This window comes from Scyliorhinus canicula, chromosome 2, assembly GCF_902713615.1.
Source record: "Scyliorhinus canicula chromosome 2, sScyCan1.1, whole genome shotgun sequence".
In the NCBI taxonomy this organism is placed as follows: Eukaryota; Metazoa; Chordata; class Chondrichthyes; order Carcharhiniformes; family Scyliorhinidae; genus Scyliorhinus; species Scyliorhinus canicula.
Window position 1 is genome coordinate 92,838,128 of NC_052147.1, and position 15,280 is coordinate 92,853,407.

The 15,280-nt window shown below is 48.8% G+C and overlaps 1 protein-coding gene across 9 annotated transcripts in view; it reads left to right on the forward strand.

Annotated features, from left to right (window-relative positions):
- The window catches only part of LOC119956134 (neutral alpha-glucosidase C-like), a 232,267-nt gene that overhangs the window by 55,599 nt on the left and 161,388 nt on the right, over positions 1-15,280 (forward strand). For 8 of the 9 annotated variants that reach the window (XR_005458597.1, XM_038783039.1, XM_038783063.1 and 5 more), the window contains 2 exons: positions 8,509-8,636; positions 11,354-11,539. Coding sequence is in view for 8 of the 9 variants with exons in the window: in XM_038783039.1 (XP_038638967.1) it covers positions 8,509-8,636; positions 11,354-11,539 (314 nt within the window). In the remaining variant the exon portion in view is untranslated. Of the gene's footprint in view, positions 1-8,508; positions 8,637-11,353; positions 11,540-15,280 lie in introns of those variants that run through there. The other variant, XM_038783098.1, reaches the window with a different exon arrangement.

A 15,280-nucleotide genomic window follows, 5' to 3' on the forward strand; every position in this document is an offset into this window, starting at 1 on the left:
GAATGAAAGATTTGTCCTTCCCATCCCTTCCGCAGCCTTGTCTAACCCCTGACCTCCAAATGAGTCTCTTGCAAAAACATCACAGCCGAGTTTAAACACTTAAGGTGAGCGAATACTCTCAAACTTTTCACTGGCCCATTCAACCCGCTGGTGACCAAACGAATTGGGGGTCTGCTGCAACCATCCAATCTGGAGTCAGCCATTTCCACCATGAGAGATTAATAATAATCTTTATTAATCATCTTTATTAGTTTCACAAGTAGGCTTAGATTAACACTGGAACAAAGTTACTGTGAAAACCCTCTCGTCACCACACTACAATGCCTATTCGGGTATACTGAGGGAGAATTCAGAATGTCCAATTTACCGAACAAGCATGTCTTTTGGGACTTGTGGGAGGAAACTGGAGCATCCGGTTACCCAAAAGATACAGCAACTGCCAATCCAAATCACAAGACTGAAAAGAGAAATCCGCAGGCACTATCAGCAAACAATCCCCCCCCCCCCCCCCCCCACCCACTCCCACTACTCTTGAACACTACCACACTCAAATACACGTACAAATAAAGGCAAAGCAATCACAAACAACTAAAATCTATTTCTAACAAACCTAAACAAATCATGAGCTCTAAGCTCATTCTAAAAAACTACCATAATGATCTGCAGCCAACTCTTCAAAACTGCTCTTGTTAACTAACTCTTAGGTTAGCAGGGAGGCTCTCAACTTGAGTTATGAAAAGTGGTTATGAACAACAAAATACTAAAACTGCATAAACTATTGCACTCCAAAAGAGAGCTATATATTTTCAGAACAAGCAGAACAGAACCCCACATAGAACTAAACCCCAAACCTAACCCCGAAATGTAAAAATTCAATCCCGACAAAAACAGGAAACTACAAGAATAAACATGGAACCCCAACAATGCAGCAATTCAACGTGCCCATTCCCAACACCAAAAAACTCAATCACACAGCACCCAACCCGTGCTTCTTAACAAAGTAGTCCACTTCTCCCGCCACATCAAATACATTGTCCTTTGAATCGAAAGTCACTCCAATACGAGCCGCGTGCACCACCACACCGTGCTGGATATCACTTTTATACAGGGCGGCCTTGCCTTTATTGAACGCAGCCCTCATCTTCACCAGCTCCACTCCCACTTCTTGGTAGAACCTGATGACGAGGCCCTCCCAATTGAAGCCTCGATGCCCTTTCGCCCATCTCAGAACCTGCTCTTTCTCTTTGAAGCTATGGAACGTCACTAATACCACATGTGGTGGATCTTCAGGACAAGGCCTCTTTCAGAGTGCAAGGTGGGCTCGGTCCAACACAAGAGGGGACGTGAATCGATTCCCCACCATCTTATGGAACATCTCTGCGAAGTACTCCGTGGCGTTGGATCTTCCATCCCCTCTGGCAGCCCCACAATTCGAATAATTTGCCTCCTGGACTGATTCTCTAGATCATTTACCTTGGCCTTCAACGACTTCTTGCTTCCACCACCAAAGACATCTCCGCTTCCAGTGAGGCAATCTGATCACTGTGTCTCGAAGGGGCCACTTCCATGCTATTTATTGTGACTCCATGGGCTTTCACAGTTTCATTGGCCTTCTCCAGAGCTGCTCGGATGGGGGTCAAGACCTCCTCCCTTGATGTCCGGAGGTCCTCCGAAACAATCCACCAGTGTTTATCAAATTCCTTCGCCGAGGTACTCATAAGCACCTCGGCTGTTAGTGGAATAGCGGATAGTGGGCTCTGGAGGCCCCAGAGACGGCCTCTGCCATTTTACATGCTGATGAACTCTGAGAGGCCGCCAACTCTTGTCGTCAAATTTTTGCTATCCAGCTTCTTTCTCCTGACTTTTCTGGGCATTTCAATCATATAGGATTCTTATCCCATTAATTAACCCTACTGACACTCTAGTGTAAATAAATATAGTGTATGATGAAAATGTACTCTATCTCCGTAATTAGAGTGTGGTGAACAACTGTGTGCACCTGTATTAGGGGATATAAGGTAGGACCTGCACTACAGGTTCACCAGTAGCCCCTGCCGGCTAGCTCCTCCCATAAGGAGCCGTATAAATATGCGTGTCCTCCTTCTGATCAGCCATTTCACCAGCTGCAGTAGGAGGCCACACATCTGACTGTAATAAAGCCACAGTTGTACCAATCTGAGTCTTTCGTGCAATTGATCGTGCATCAATTTATTACAGTCAGATTTACTAAGCGATGGATATCAGAATCAAACCAGATCGCCTGCAGCTGGATCCGTACTCGCCCGACGCCAGAAAGGACTTTAATCACTGGCTAACTTGTTTTGAGGCCTACATCAACGCTGCGAACCCCACGCCGACGGAAGCTCAGAAGATTCAGGTTTTATACTCGAGGTTGAGCTCCAACGTGTTCCCGTTGATCCAAGACGCCCCGAGTTACGCGGAAGCGATGGCACTCCTAAAAGAGAATTACGCACAGAAAGCAAACACGCTTTTTGCCAGGCACGTACTCGCCACTCGCGCTCAACTCCCTGGTGAGTCTGTCGAAGACTTCTGGTGGGCTCTAATCTGACTCGCACGGGACTGTGACTCAGGCCGTTACGGCCACTGAACATTCCAATCTCCTCATGCGCGACGCATTCGTAACGGGGATTGCGTCGGACCCCATCCGACAATGACTGCTGGAAGGGGCCACACTCGACCTAACGGAGACAAAAAACTTTAGCGCTCTCCATGATGGTTGCATCTCGTAACATCCAGGCCTATCCAGCTCGCCGCGCGGCCCACCCGTCCGACCGCTCCTGGACCCTGCAAACGATCCCCCCTGGCTGGGGCCCTGCCTACTCAATATGCCTGCGCGCCCGCCAATCCGCGCACCCCAGGGGTCCCCGCTGCTATTTCTGCGGTCATCAGAAGCACCCCCGCCAATGCTGCCCGGCCAGCGCCACCACTTGCAAGTCCGACCGGTAAAAAGGGCCACTTTGCAGCTGTGTGCCAGGCCCGCACAGCCGCCGCTATCGCACCTGCAATCGCCCCCTCCCCCCTGCTAAATGCACAATGGCGCTGCCATCTTCTCGTTCTGGGGCCACATGCGACCATTGGCGCCGCCATCTTCTCCCCCTGGGTCCACGTGCGGCCAGTGTGCGCCACCATCTTCTCCTCCCAGGGCCAGGTGCGGCCAGTGGGCGCCGCCATCCCCTCCCCCCCCCTCAGTCCACGTGCACTCCATGGGCGCCGTCATTTTGTTCCCTACAGGAACCCCGGATGCCGCCACCTTGACTTCCCCATAAGGCTGGAACACCAGATCTGGGTCGCTGACACTCTACATCTGAAACCTCGGACGACCACCCGCAGCTCGCCTCGATGACACTGTACCAGTCTCGTCCTCACAACCTGGCCACCGCTTCGACGACGATGAAAATCAACGGCCACGTGACCTCTTGCCTGCTGGACTCCGGGAGCACTGAAAGCTTCATACACCCAGACACGGTAAGGCACTGCTCCCTCGCGCTCCACCCCACCAACCAACGGATCTCCTTGGCCTCCGGATCCCACTCTGTCCCGATCCGAGGGTTCTGCGTGGTCAATCTCACTGCCCAGGGCGTAAAATTCAGTGGTTTCCGCCTCTACGCCCTTCCTACCCTCTGCGCTGCACTATTGCTGGGCCTGGATTTTCAATGCAATCTCCAGAGCCTCACCCTCAAATTCGTCGGGCCCCTACCTCCGCTCACCGTTTGCGGCCTCACGACCCTCAAGGTTGACCCCCCTCCCTCTTTGCCAATCTAACTGTGGATTGCAAGCCCGTCGCCACCAGGAGCAGACGGTACAGCACCCAGGACAAGACCTTCATCAGGTCCGAAGTCCAGCGGCGGCTTCAGGAGGGTATCATCGAGGCCAGCAATAGCACCTGGAGAGCTCAAGTGGTAGTAGTAAAAACGGGGGAGAAACACAGAATGGTCGTGGACTACAGCCAGACCATCAATCGATACACGCACCTCGACGCGAACCCCCTCCCTCGCTATCTGAGATGGTCAACCAGATTGTGCAGTACCGGGTCTTCTCAACAAGTGACCTAAAATCCGCCTACCACCAGATCCCCATTCGTAAATCGGACTGTCCATACACTGCCTTCGAGGCGGACGGTCGGCTCTATCAATTCCTTAGGGTTCCCTTCGGCGTCACTAACGGGGTCTCAGTCTTCCAAAGGGAGATGGACCGAATGGTCGACCGGTCCGGTTTGCGGGCCACATTTCCGTAGCTCGACAATGTCACGATCTGCAGCCATGACCAGCAGGACTACGACGCCAACCTCACTAAATTCCTCCTCACCGCTATTCTCCTCAACCTTATGTACAACAAGGAGAAGTGTGTGTTCCGCACGACCCGCCTAGCCATCCTCGGCTATATAGTCCAAAACGGACTTCTGGGGCCCGATCCCGACCGCATGCGCCCCCTCAAGGAGCTTCCACTGCCCCAAGGCCCTCAAACGCTGCCTGGGGTTCTTCTCCTACTACGCCCAGTAGGTCCCAAACTATGCGGACAAGGCCCGCCCACTCATACAGTCCACTCAATTCCCCCTTGAGGCCAAGGCACAACACGCCTTTGCCCAGATCAGAGCAGACATAGCCAAGGCCGGGATGCATGCAGTAGACGAGGCACTCCCCTTTCAAGTTGAAAGCGACGCTTCAGACGTCGCCCTTGCCCTCTAAACCAGGCAGGCAGACCCGTGGCATTCTTTTCCCGCACCCTTCATGCCTCTGAAATTCGGCACTCATCCGTCGAAAAAGAGGTCCAAGCTATCGTTGAAGCTGTGCGGCATTGGAGGCATTACCTGGCCGGCAGGAGATTCACTCTCCTCACTGACCAACGGTCGGTAGCCTTCATGTTCAACAACACGCAGCGAGGCAAGATCAAAATGATAAAATCTTGCGGTGGAGAATCGAGCTCTCCACCTATAATTACGAGATTTTATATCGCCCCGGCAAACTCAACGAGCTCCCCGACGCCCTTTCCCGAGGTACATGTGCCAGCGCACAAGTAGACCGACTCCGGCCCCTGCATGACAGCCTTTGTCACCCGGGGGTCACACGACTGTATCACCTCGTCAAAGCTCGCAATCTGCTCCGTCGAGGAAATACGGGCAGTCACCAGAGACTGCCAGGTCTGTGCGGAGTGCAAGCCGCACTTCTACCGGCCAGACCGCGCGCGCCTGGTGAAAGCCTCCCGGCCCTTTGAACGCCTCAGCGTGGATTTCAAAGGGCCCCTCCCCTCCACTGACCGCAACACATATATCCCCAGTGTGGTCGATGAGTACTCCAGATTCCCCTTTGTCATTCCATGCCCTGATATGACATCTGCCACCGTCATCAAGGCCCTCAACACAATCTTCGCTCTGTTCGGATTCCCCGCCTACATCCACAGTGACATGGGATCCTCATTCATGAGTGATGAGCTGCATCAGTTCCTGCTCAGCAGGGGTATCACCTCCAGCAGAACAACCAGCTACAAGCCCCGGGGAAACGGGCAGGTAGAGAGGGAGAACGGGACGGTTTGGAGGGACGTCCAGCTGGCCCTACGGTCCAGAAACCTCCCAGCCTCGCGCTGGCAGGAGATCCTCCCTGAAGCACTACACTCCATACGGTCACTACTGTGCACCGCCACAAATAACACACTCCATGAGCGTGTTTTTACTTGCCCTAGGAAGTCCACATCCGGGGTGTCGCTCCCGACTTGGCTCGCAGCTCCAGGACCAGTCCTTCTACGTAGGCACGTCCGACTCCACAAGGCGGACCCCTTGGTGGACAGGGTACACTTGCTCCACGCCAACCCCCAGTATGCCTACATGGAGTTCCCCGACAGCCGCCAAGATACTGTCTCCCTCAGGGACCTGGCTCCCTCAGGTTCCACTCCAACGCACTCTCCCACCCACGCGCCGCCCTCCCCTTCCCCGGCGCTCCCAACATTAGCCCCACCAGGATTCCTTCCCCTGCCCAAGCAAGAGGACGAGGAAGATTTTGGCACGCTCCCGGAGTCATCCGACTACTGGCCAGCACCAACACCGCCAGCACCAACGTCGGCGACACCAACACCGACAGCACCGACATCGCTGTCACTGTTACGTTGCTCCCAGCGAACCATCAAAGCACCGGAACGACTTAACCTCTGACGGGCACCGGACTATCAAAATGGACATTTTTTTTCCCCCTCCCCACTGTAAATTATTTGCAAAACTGTATATAGTTCCACGCCACCCCCGCCGGACTCATTTTTAACAGGGGGTGAATGTGGTGAACCACTGTGTGCACCTGTATTAGGGGATGTAAGGTAGGATCTGCACTACAGGTTCGCCGGTAGCCCCTGCCGGCTAGCTCCGCCCACAAGGAGCCGTATAAATATCCGTGTCCTCCTTCTGATCAGCCATTTCGCCAGCTGCAGTAGGAGGCCACGCATCTGACTGTAATAAAGCCACAGTTGTACCAATCTGAGTCTTTCGTGCAATTGATAGTGCATCATAGAGGAAGTCAAAAACTTTTTTATTTGATTGTTAGTTTGAATTTCTTACCAAAATTTGAGTTGCTCCTGTAGGGTAAATTCCAGCCCTAGAGACTCAATACAATTAAAATTAACAAGTCAGTCTTAACAAGTACCCAATGTCCTTGGTCAATGGCTGCCCAATAACTACTGTCACTGGGTTTGTAAATATAAACACAATTAATTTTTATTAACTGTAATTAAATATGCAGCAAACACAACTGGTTAACTATTTGTCATTCCTCACCCCTTCTTGAATTCGCCCAGCATGCACACAAGACAGACAAACACAGGGGAAAGAGGGGTATAAAATAAGGATGAAAGTAAAAGGAAAAGAGTCTTTGTTTCAGATGGACATCTTCGAGTACACCTTGCTTCAATGTAAGCCTTCAGTTGGAGATTTTTGATTTTAGTCTGCAATGGTTTTCATTATAGAATCATTCAGGTCTCTGTGCCTTACATGGCAACTTATCAAAAGAATCTGAAAATCCATATAAACCACTTCCATTGCATTCTCCTCATACATTGGAGTTCTTAAAAAAATGAATTAATCATGCTCAAACTTTCGTTCCCAAATTGATGCTGATTGTACCTGATTAGTCCAAGGCTTTCTAAATGTTCATTACATTTGTCTTTTTATATGGATTGTACAGAGGTAATTTTCCAAATACATGGTAGTCAGAGGGATCCACAGCTGACATTATTGCACATCAGAAAATCTTGAGTACATAGAACATAGAACAGTACAGCACAGAACAGGCCCTTCGGCCCTCGATGTTGTGCCGAGCAATGATCACCCTACTCAAACCCACGTATCCACCCTATACCCGTAACCCAAGAACACCCCCCCTTAACCTTACTTTTTAAGGACACTACGGGCAATTTAGCATAGCCAATCCACCTAACCCGCACATCTTTGGACTGTGGGAGGAAACCGGAGCACCCGGAGGAAACCCACGCACACACGGGGAAGACGTGCAGACTCCGCACAGACAGTGACCCAGCCGGGAATCGAACCTGGGACCCTGGAGCTGTGAAGCATTTATGCTAACCACCATGCTACCGCGCTGCCCGATATCAGAAAATCTTGAGTAGTTGCCCACAACTTTCTATCCACTGATTTAGGTAAGTGAGAGCAAGGAGAACCATAACTGGAGGACTTGAAGTGAACCTTGAAGGAGGAGAATGGAGCAATGCATTACAGCTGGGTAATGCCCTGGAAGGTGACAGAGGCTGGTGCAATTGGTCGAATGCACAGAGCGCTGATTTTTTGAATAAGGGAGAAGAATCCTATTGGCTAAAAATGATTTTTGTTCTGGACACGATTGGTGTCAAATGTTATCAGTCAGACTAAGATTGGGATTTGATTGATCTCTTATGTCATGTGGCCAGTCAGGTCAGACAGCAACATTAAGCACTCATGGTAATTTTCAACCTCTCTGCATGGATGGTAATATAGTGGAGCAGATTGCTCACCCCATTTTTATCTCCCTGTAATCAGCTGTATAATGAGTGGGAAATCCAGTCTGCCACATGAAATGAAAATTACTTATTGTCACGAGTAGGCTTCAATGAAGTTACTGTGAAAAGCCCCTAGTCACCACATTCCAGCACCTGTTTGGGGAGGCTGGTTGAGGAATTAAACTGTGCTGCTGGCCTGCCTGGGTCTGCTTTAGAAGCCAGCGATTTAGCCCAGTGTGCTAAACCAGCCCATCCAGGATAAAAGTGAGTGAATTGAAGCGAATGAAGCCAAGATATGAAGTGCCTGATGTTATCTCTTCAAAATCAAAAATCAAAATCAGAGAATGTAAAGATATAAGAATCAGAAACTGGAGCCCAAGACTAATTTAATCTCTGTACATTGCATCCTGTATCGTGTCATCTTCATTGTCTTCAATTAAGAATTAATTTTGAATTGAAATGGCAGAGCTTCAGTGGTTGATAAAAATTATAGAGGCATTATTTGATTTTTGTTTGCAGGTTCCACTCTTATTGGAGGTCTTTGCTCTTGAGGATCATTTGATCAGGATAAAAGTGAATGAATTGAAGCCAATGAAGCCAAGATATGAAGTGCCTGATGTTATCCTGAATGAGCCTGTCACACAAAGGTGAGACATCTGGTGCTACAAGCAAAGCCCAGTGGGAAGGATTACATTTGTCAAAGTTGCATTTACAGTGCACTTGTGTACAGGCTAAACTGGACGTGCTAGTGGGTAGCTGTTACCACTCTAATACTTCTGTGACACTGTTCTCTAGTGTCACGTCAACCATGCTCTGTAGGGCCATTCCCTAATATCAGTCCCCTATTGTAGTTTCTATTTTATGCAGCTAATATGATGTACTTACTAGCACTTGACCTTTTATTGTCGCAAGTGGGTTTGCACTCAATTTCCCCATATGATTCCCAATCTGAGCTGTAAAATCAGGCGAGGAACTCAACTGACTAATAATTTGGAGATTGAGTAAATACGGGTCACTTTTTCATGCTATGAACTGCGCTAGAATGACAATTCTTATTGTTTTGATCAGTTGCAGTAATTATACAAAATTTAGCATTACATTTGATAAAATCAATCCTTAGGTGTTAATGTGCTAGATAAGCCATACCCTCGCCTGCCAAATATGTGTTCAGAAATACTTTCTGGACCAGTTCAAGTGCACATCAGCACTCCTCTTTCTGTGCTTCCAGTTTCAGCATTTTTCACTGGTGTGCTTACTGGTCCATCCCTGTGCGACCAATTCAGCTAATTCTAACTCTCTGCCCATGTTTATCTCAGCGATATTTCTAAGTGCTGTTACTGCTCAACAACGTTAAAATTTAAATTTGATAAGCCTATTGATATGCACGTGATATTACAAGCTTAACGTTTTGCTATGACCGCTATTAATTTTTGGACTCCTTTGTAATAGAATAAATGGCATTTTTTTTTGACAAAGAGTCATCTGGATTCGAAATGTTAGCTCTTTTCTCTCCCTACAGATGCTGCCAGACCAGCTGAGATTTTCCAGCATTTTCTCTTTGGTAATAGAATAAACCTTCTGCAACACAATGGCTAAGGTTATAAACTATCTGGCCGGGATTCCCTGAGCCTCTGCGCCTAAATTGCGCTCGGCGCTGGGGTGGAGAAAGGGGTCTCAAACCCGCGGCGCCGGGACGCTATTCTCCGCGGACAGGAGAATCGCTGCCAGCCGTGCGTTCGCAGTCGACGCAGCGCCACTCAGGAGCCGTTGAAATAGGCCTCCGCAGCGATTTTCCGTGATCGACCGGCCGAGTTCCCGCTGAGTTCCGCTAACATGGTTCAAACCTGATTCTACCCGGTAGGAGCTCAGACCCGTGGCCGCGCTGGTAGTCCTGGTGGGGGGGCAAGGGGATCAGACTCCGGGGGATGCCTCCATGACGGACAGGCCCGCGATCGGGGGCTACCGATCGGCGGGCGCGCGCGATCCGGGGGGGGGGCTATCTTCTTCCATGTTGGCTCGTTGTGTGGCTCCACCATGCTGCACGGGGGCCAGCGCGAAAACGTCCGCTGTGTGCATGCAGTGCCCCGTATCAGCAGCAGGAGTTGCATGGCGCATGCCAGGGCCCTGCTATCCCTCTTAAAACCGGAGAATCACTCCGGACTTTTGGAAAAAAGTCTGGAGTGATTCGCGCTCGTTTTCCGGCGGGCGCGGGACATGGCCCCATTCACGGAGACTCCTAGCCCCAAACATTTTAAAATTGAAATGTTCCTTAAATGGGAGCCAAGGCAGGCCAGTGAGGATAGGGGTGATGTACGGACAGTATTTGGACATGGGAAGCAATGTTTTAGATGATCTCAAGTTTACGAAGGGTAGAACGTGGGGGGCTGATCGGATATGTATTGAAACTATTAAGCCTGGAGGTAACAAAGATTTGATGAGGGTTTCAGCTGCAGTTAAGCTGAGGCAGGGATGGAGTTGGGTGATGTTACAGAGGTGGAAATAGACGGGTCTCAGTTATGGTGGGAATATGTGGCTGAAATCTCATCTCTGGATCAAATATAATATCAATGTAAGTTTGCTGGTTTTGTCTAAGATAGTTATCACAAAGATGGGTAGATTCCACGTGGTAATGGAGCAAGTTTGTAGCAGGGAATTTAGAGTGGTCGGAGAGGTGGTGCTGAGATTGAGCTAGGTATCATCATTGTACTTGTGAAAACTAATATTATGCTTTTGGATGATGTTTCTGAGGGATAGAATGTAGGTGTGAAACAGAAGGGGGGAAAGGATAGATCCTTTGGGAGAACAGAGAGAAAGCAGAAAAGGAAGCACTTGGAAGTGATACTCTGGGCATGGTTAGGTAGATAAGAATTGAACCAGCTGAGTCCAGTACCACCCAGCTCAATGACAGTGAAAGATGTTGGCAGAGGATAGTGCAGTCAACTGTAGACAGATCGAGAGGGAGAGGAGGTATAGCTTACCTTTTCACAATCACATTGGATGCCACTTGTGGTTTTGGTGAGAGGTGTTTGGATACTGGGACATTTTAGCCATTTTGCAGCTATTCATTTAACGCAGATAACTAATAATAGAACATTTGTAAAAACTATGCGATTTCAATTATAATGTGATTGTAATATCTGGATTTCTATTGCTGGCAGACACAGAGTATGTTGTTTTTCAATGTATTGGACAGTTTTCCTCTTTAAAGGAGATACACATCTTCGCTGTTGCCTCAACGTGCTTACCATCAGTTAGTGCTGTTGGATCTAAAAGTGTTTATCTTTCTCCTGAGCATTTCTAAGATAGAAAACTCCATGTGAATGTGAGGCACATTACTTACTGCATTTCTTTGTATGTTTTCTAGATTAACTGTGGTGTCTAAGGATGGGCTTTCTGTAACACTGGCCACTGTTGATGGATGCACGCAGGTACTAATTATAGCAAAGCCATTTCGAATTGATATTCAGAGTCAGGGTGTAATGGCCATAAGCGTGAATTCTCTCGGCTTTTTATACTTCGAACATCTCCGCAAGAAGTCACAAACTGAAATGTAAGTTTCCACAACTCCAATTCATATCCTGTGATATTTATTCCAATATCAATAGTGCCCTGGGAATTTTCACACTGATAGGAACAGGAGTCGGCCATTCAGCCCATTTGACCTGTTCTACCATTTAGTTAAATCATATTGATCTATGTCTGAACTCCATTTCCCTGAATTGTTAAATCCTCACGCACTTGTTCAACAAAAATCTATTTTCAACAGTTTTGAAGATTATGAGCACAAGAAACAGGAGCAGGAGTAAACCATACTATCGAACCTGCTCCAGGATTGAATGTGATCATGACTAATCATGGGTTTCTGTTCCACTTTCCCGACTGCTCTCCATATCAGGCGGCACATTAGCACAGTGGTTAGCATTGCTGTCTCATAGCGCCAGGGATTCAGGTTCAATTTTTTTTTTTTAATTTAGATTACCCAATTATTTTAAGGGGCAATTTAGCGTGGCCAATCCACCTACTCTGCACATTTTTGGATTGTGGGGGCGAAACCCACGCAGAGACGGGGAGAATGTGTTTCAGGTTCAATTTTGGCCTTGGGTGACTGTGTGAAGTTTGCACTTTCTCCCCATTTCTGCGTGGGTTTCCTCCCACCTTCCTCTTTGATTGCTGTGCCTGCATGCAAGCTTTTTATGCTCTTTGTACAAGTACACCCAAGTCTCTCTGAACATAAACATTTATAAGTTTCACACCTTCTGCAAATATTTTGTTTTTCTATTCTTACGACCAAATTGAATAACCTCATACTTCCCCAATTTTTATTCGATCTGCAACCTGTTGCCCACTTTCAGAACTTGTCTATATCTCTTTGCAGCCTCTTTGTGTCCTCTTCACACTTGCATTTTCACCTAGCTTTGTACCTTCAGCAAAAATAGATAAATTACTCCGTCTCATCATCCATGTCACGAATATGCATTGAGGGCAGCACGGTGGCGCAATGGTTAGCATTGTTGCATTACGCCACCGAGGTCCCAGGTTCGATCCCATCTCTTGGTCACTGTCCATGTGAAGTTTGCACATACTCCCCGTGTTTGCGTGGGTTTCGCCCCCACAACCCAAAAGGATGTGCAGGGTAGGTGCATTGGCCACGCTAAATTGCCCCTTACTGGAAAAAAATGAATTGGGTATTCTAAATTTATTATTTTTTTAAAATTAATGTGCATTGTAAATAGGTGAGGCCCCGCACTGTTTCCCATCAACTAGTCACATCCTGCCAACTTGAAAATGCACCATTTATTGCTAGTCACTGCTTCCTATCCCTTAGTCAATCCTATATCCATGCTAACATGTCACCCGCAACTTCATGAGCCCTTATCTTGTATATTAACCTCTTGTCTGGCACCTTATCAAATACCTTTTGGAAATCCAAGTATATAACATCTACTGGTTCCACTTTATCTGCCCTAGCAGTTACATCCTCAAAAATATTTACTAAGTTGGTCATATAGGATTTCCGTTTCATAACACCATGTTGATTTTGTCTAACCATAATAAGTGCATTGTTAAGAATTCATTAATAATAGATTCCGGCACTTAAATGAAGACTGATGCCAGGCTAACTGGCCTGTAGTTTCCCGTTTTCTCTCTTCCTTGAAATGTGGTGTCACATTTTCTAACTTCTTCCAACCTGCTATGATAGTCCCAGATTCTAGGGAATTTTGATAAATCATAGCCAGCACATCCACTATCTGCAGCTATCACTTTAAGAACACTATATTGATTATCCTAATTTTATCATTCTGTTAGTCCCTAGATTACCTTCTATTTCTTGTCTGTGACTTGTGTCTTCTACTGTGAAGATAGACTCAAAATATTTGTTTAAGGAATTTCTGCAGCACTTTTTCTCTGCTGATATTTATTACCATAATTTCACCATTCTTGTCCCTAGATTACCCTCTATTTCTGGCCTGTGACTTGGGTCTTCTGCTATGAAGACAGACTCAAAATATTTGCTCAGTGCCTCTGCCAGCACAGTAGCACAGTGGTTAGCACTGTTGCTTCACAGCTCCAGGGTCCCAGGTTCGATTCCCGGCTTGGGTCGCTGTCTGTGTGGAGTCTGCACGTTCTCTCCGTTTCTCCGTGGGTTTCTTCCGGGTTTTCTGGTTTCCTCCCACAGTCCAAAGATGTGCAGGTTAGGTGGATTGGCCATGCTAAATTGCCCTTGGTGTCCAAAAAGGTTAGGTGGGGTTACGGGGGATAGGGTGGAGATGTGGGCCTAAGTAGGGTACTCTTTCCAAGAGCCTGTGCAGACTCAATAGCTGAATGGCCTCCTTCTCAGCTGTAAATTCCATGATTCCATGATTCTACTGTGCCTCACCCGCAGCAGACACACTTGAGGATCCAAAATTGCTTGCAGTCAGGAAAAGTACCTTTTTTCAAAGAGAAGAGCAGCTCAGACTTCAACATTTTTGTTTGCAAAAAAACTCTTGCTTTGGATATCTGGGGTTGGATTTTCTGCACCCCGACACCGAAATCGTGGCCGGCGCCGGGGCAGAGAATCCAGTTTGATGCCGCAATTGGGGACCGACACCGGTTCGGCAATTCTCCAGGCACGCACCGAAAATCGGCGTCACTGGGGGAGTATGCTGCGCCGCCGGGAGCCATTGCCAGATGCCTGCTCCGACATTCTCCGCCCCTGACCAGCCAACTTTCCGACGGCGTGGAACTAACCTGCTATTGCCGGTCGGGTTGCTCGCGTGGCGGCTGCAGACTCAGTTTGCGGCCCCCTGGTCGAGGGGAAGCGGATTGGAGGCCAGGTGGGGCCTTATAGGCGGCCGGGGAATTAATGGTGCGTTGATTGAGGTTCGGCCGCGCGGTCCGATCGGGGGGGGGGGTGTCTCCTTTGTGGGTCTATCTCTGCGGTCTGAGTCCGCCATGGAGCGGCCTCTGACCTGGAAGTACGGGGGCCCGTATCTGCAGCAAAAGCTGCGAGATGTACTCTGGGTCCCTGCTAGCCCCCTGCGGGGCTTTGAATTTGTTTCACTTTTTTCCCAGGATTTTCAGGAGTAAACCTCCACCATTTTGACGCCGGCGTCGGGACATAGTCTCAATAATGGAGAATCCAGCCCCTTTTCTTTAGAACTTTGCTTTTGTTTTTTTTAATGAATTGAAGTTCCTTGAATGCAAACATCTTTCTTCACAATGGATCGTTTGGGTTACACGACTCGATGCCTTATCAACATTAAATGACGTGCAATCAGAACGCTGATGCAATGATGTGCATCGTAAAAATGGAAATCACAATGTATTTTGGAGAAACAGGCCCTGAACAAGTAACGTCTCTAACATGAAATGGGACGGGATTTTCCCATCCCGCGGCAGAGTGTCCACGCCGTCGTAAACATCGTCGCGTTTTACGACGGTGTGAATGGGCCGCTGCTAGGAGTAATTCTGGCCCCTACAGGGCGCCAGCACTGGGCTGGAGCAGTTCGTACCGCGGGATCCGCACATGCGTAGTGGCGTTGGAGTACAGGCCGCATTGGCGGCCCCTCCCTGGGTTGGAGGCCCCCCCCCCCACAGGCCGCCACCCGACCTTGCACGCAAGTTCCCGCCGGCTGAGAGTAGCGTTTAACTCCGACCACTCGGCCCATCCCGGGCTGAGAATCGGCAGGCCGGCCACATAGACCGGCGCTGCACCAAACACGCTGACGCCGATGGCGTCGAATCTCCGCCCTGTGGAGAATCGCGTGCCAGCGTCGGGGCGGCGTGGCCCGGTCGCGTGGATTCTCCG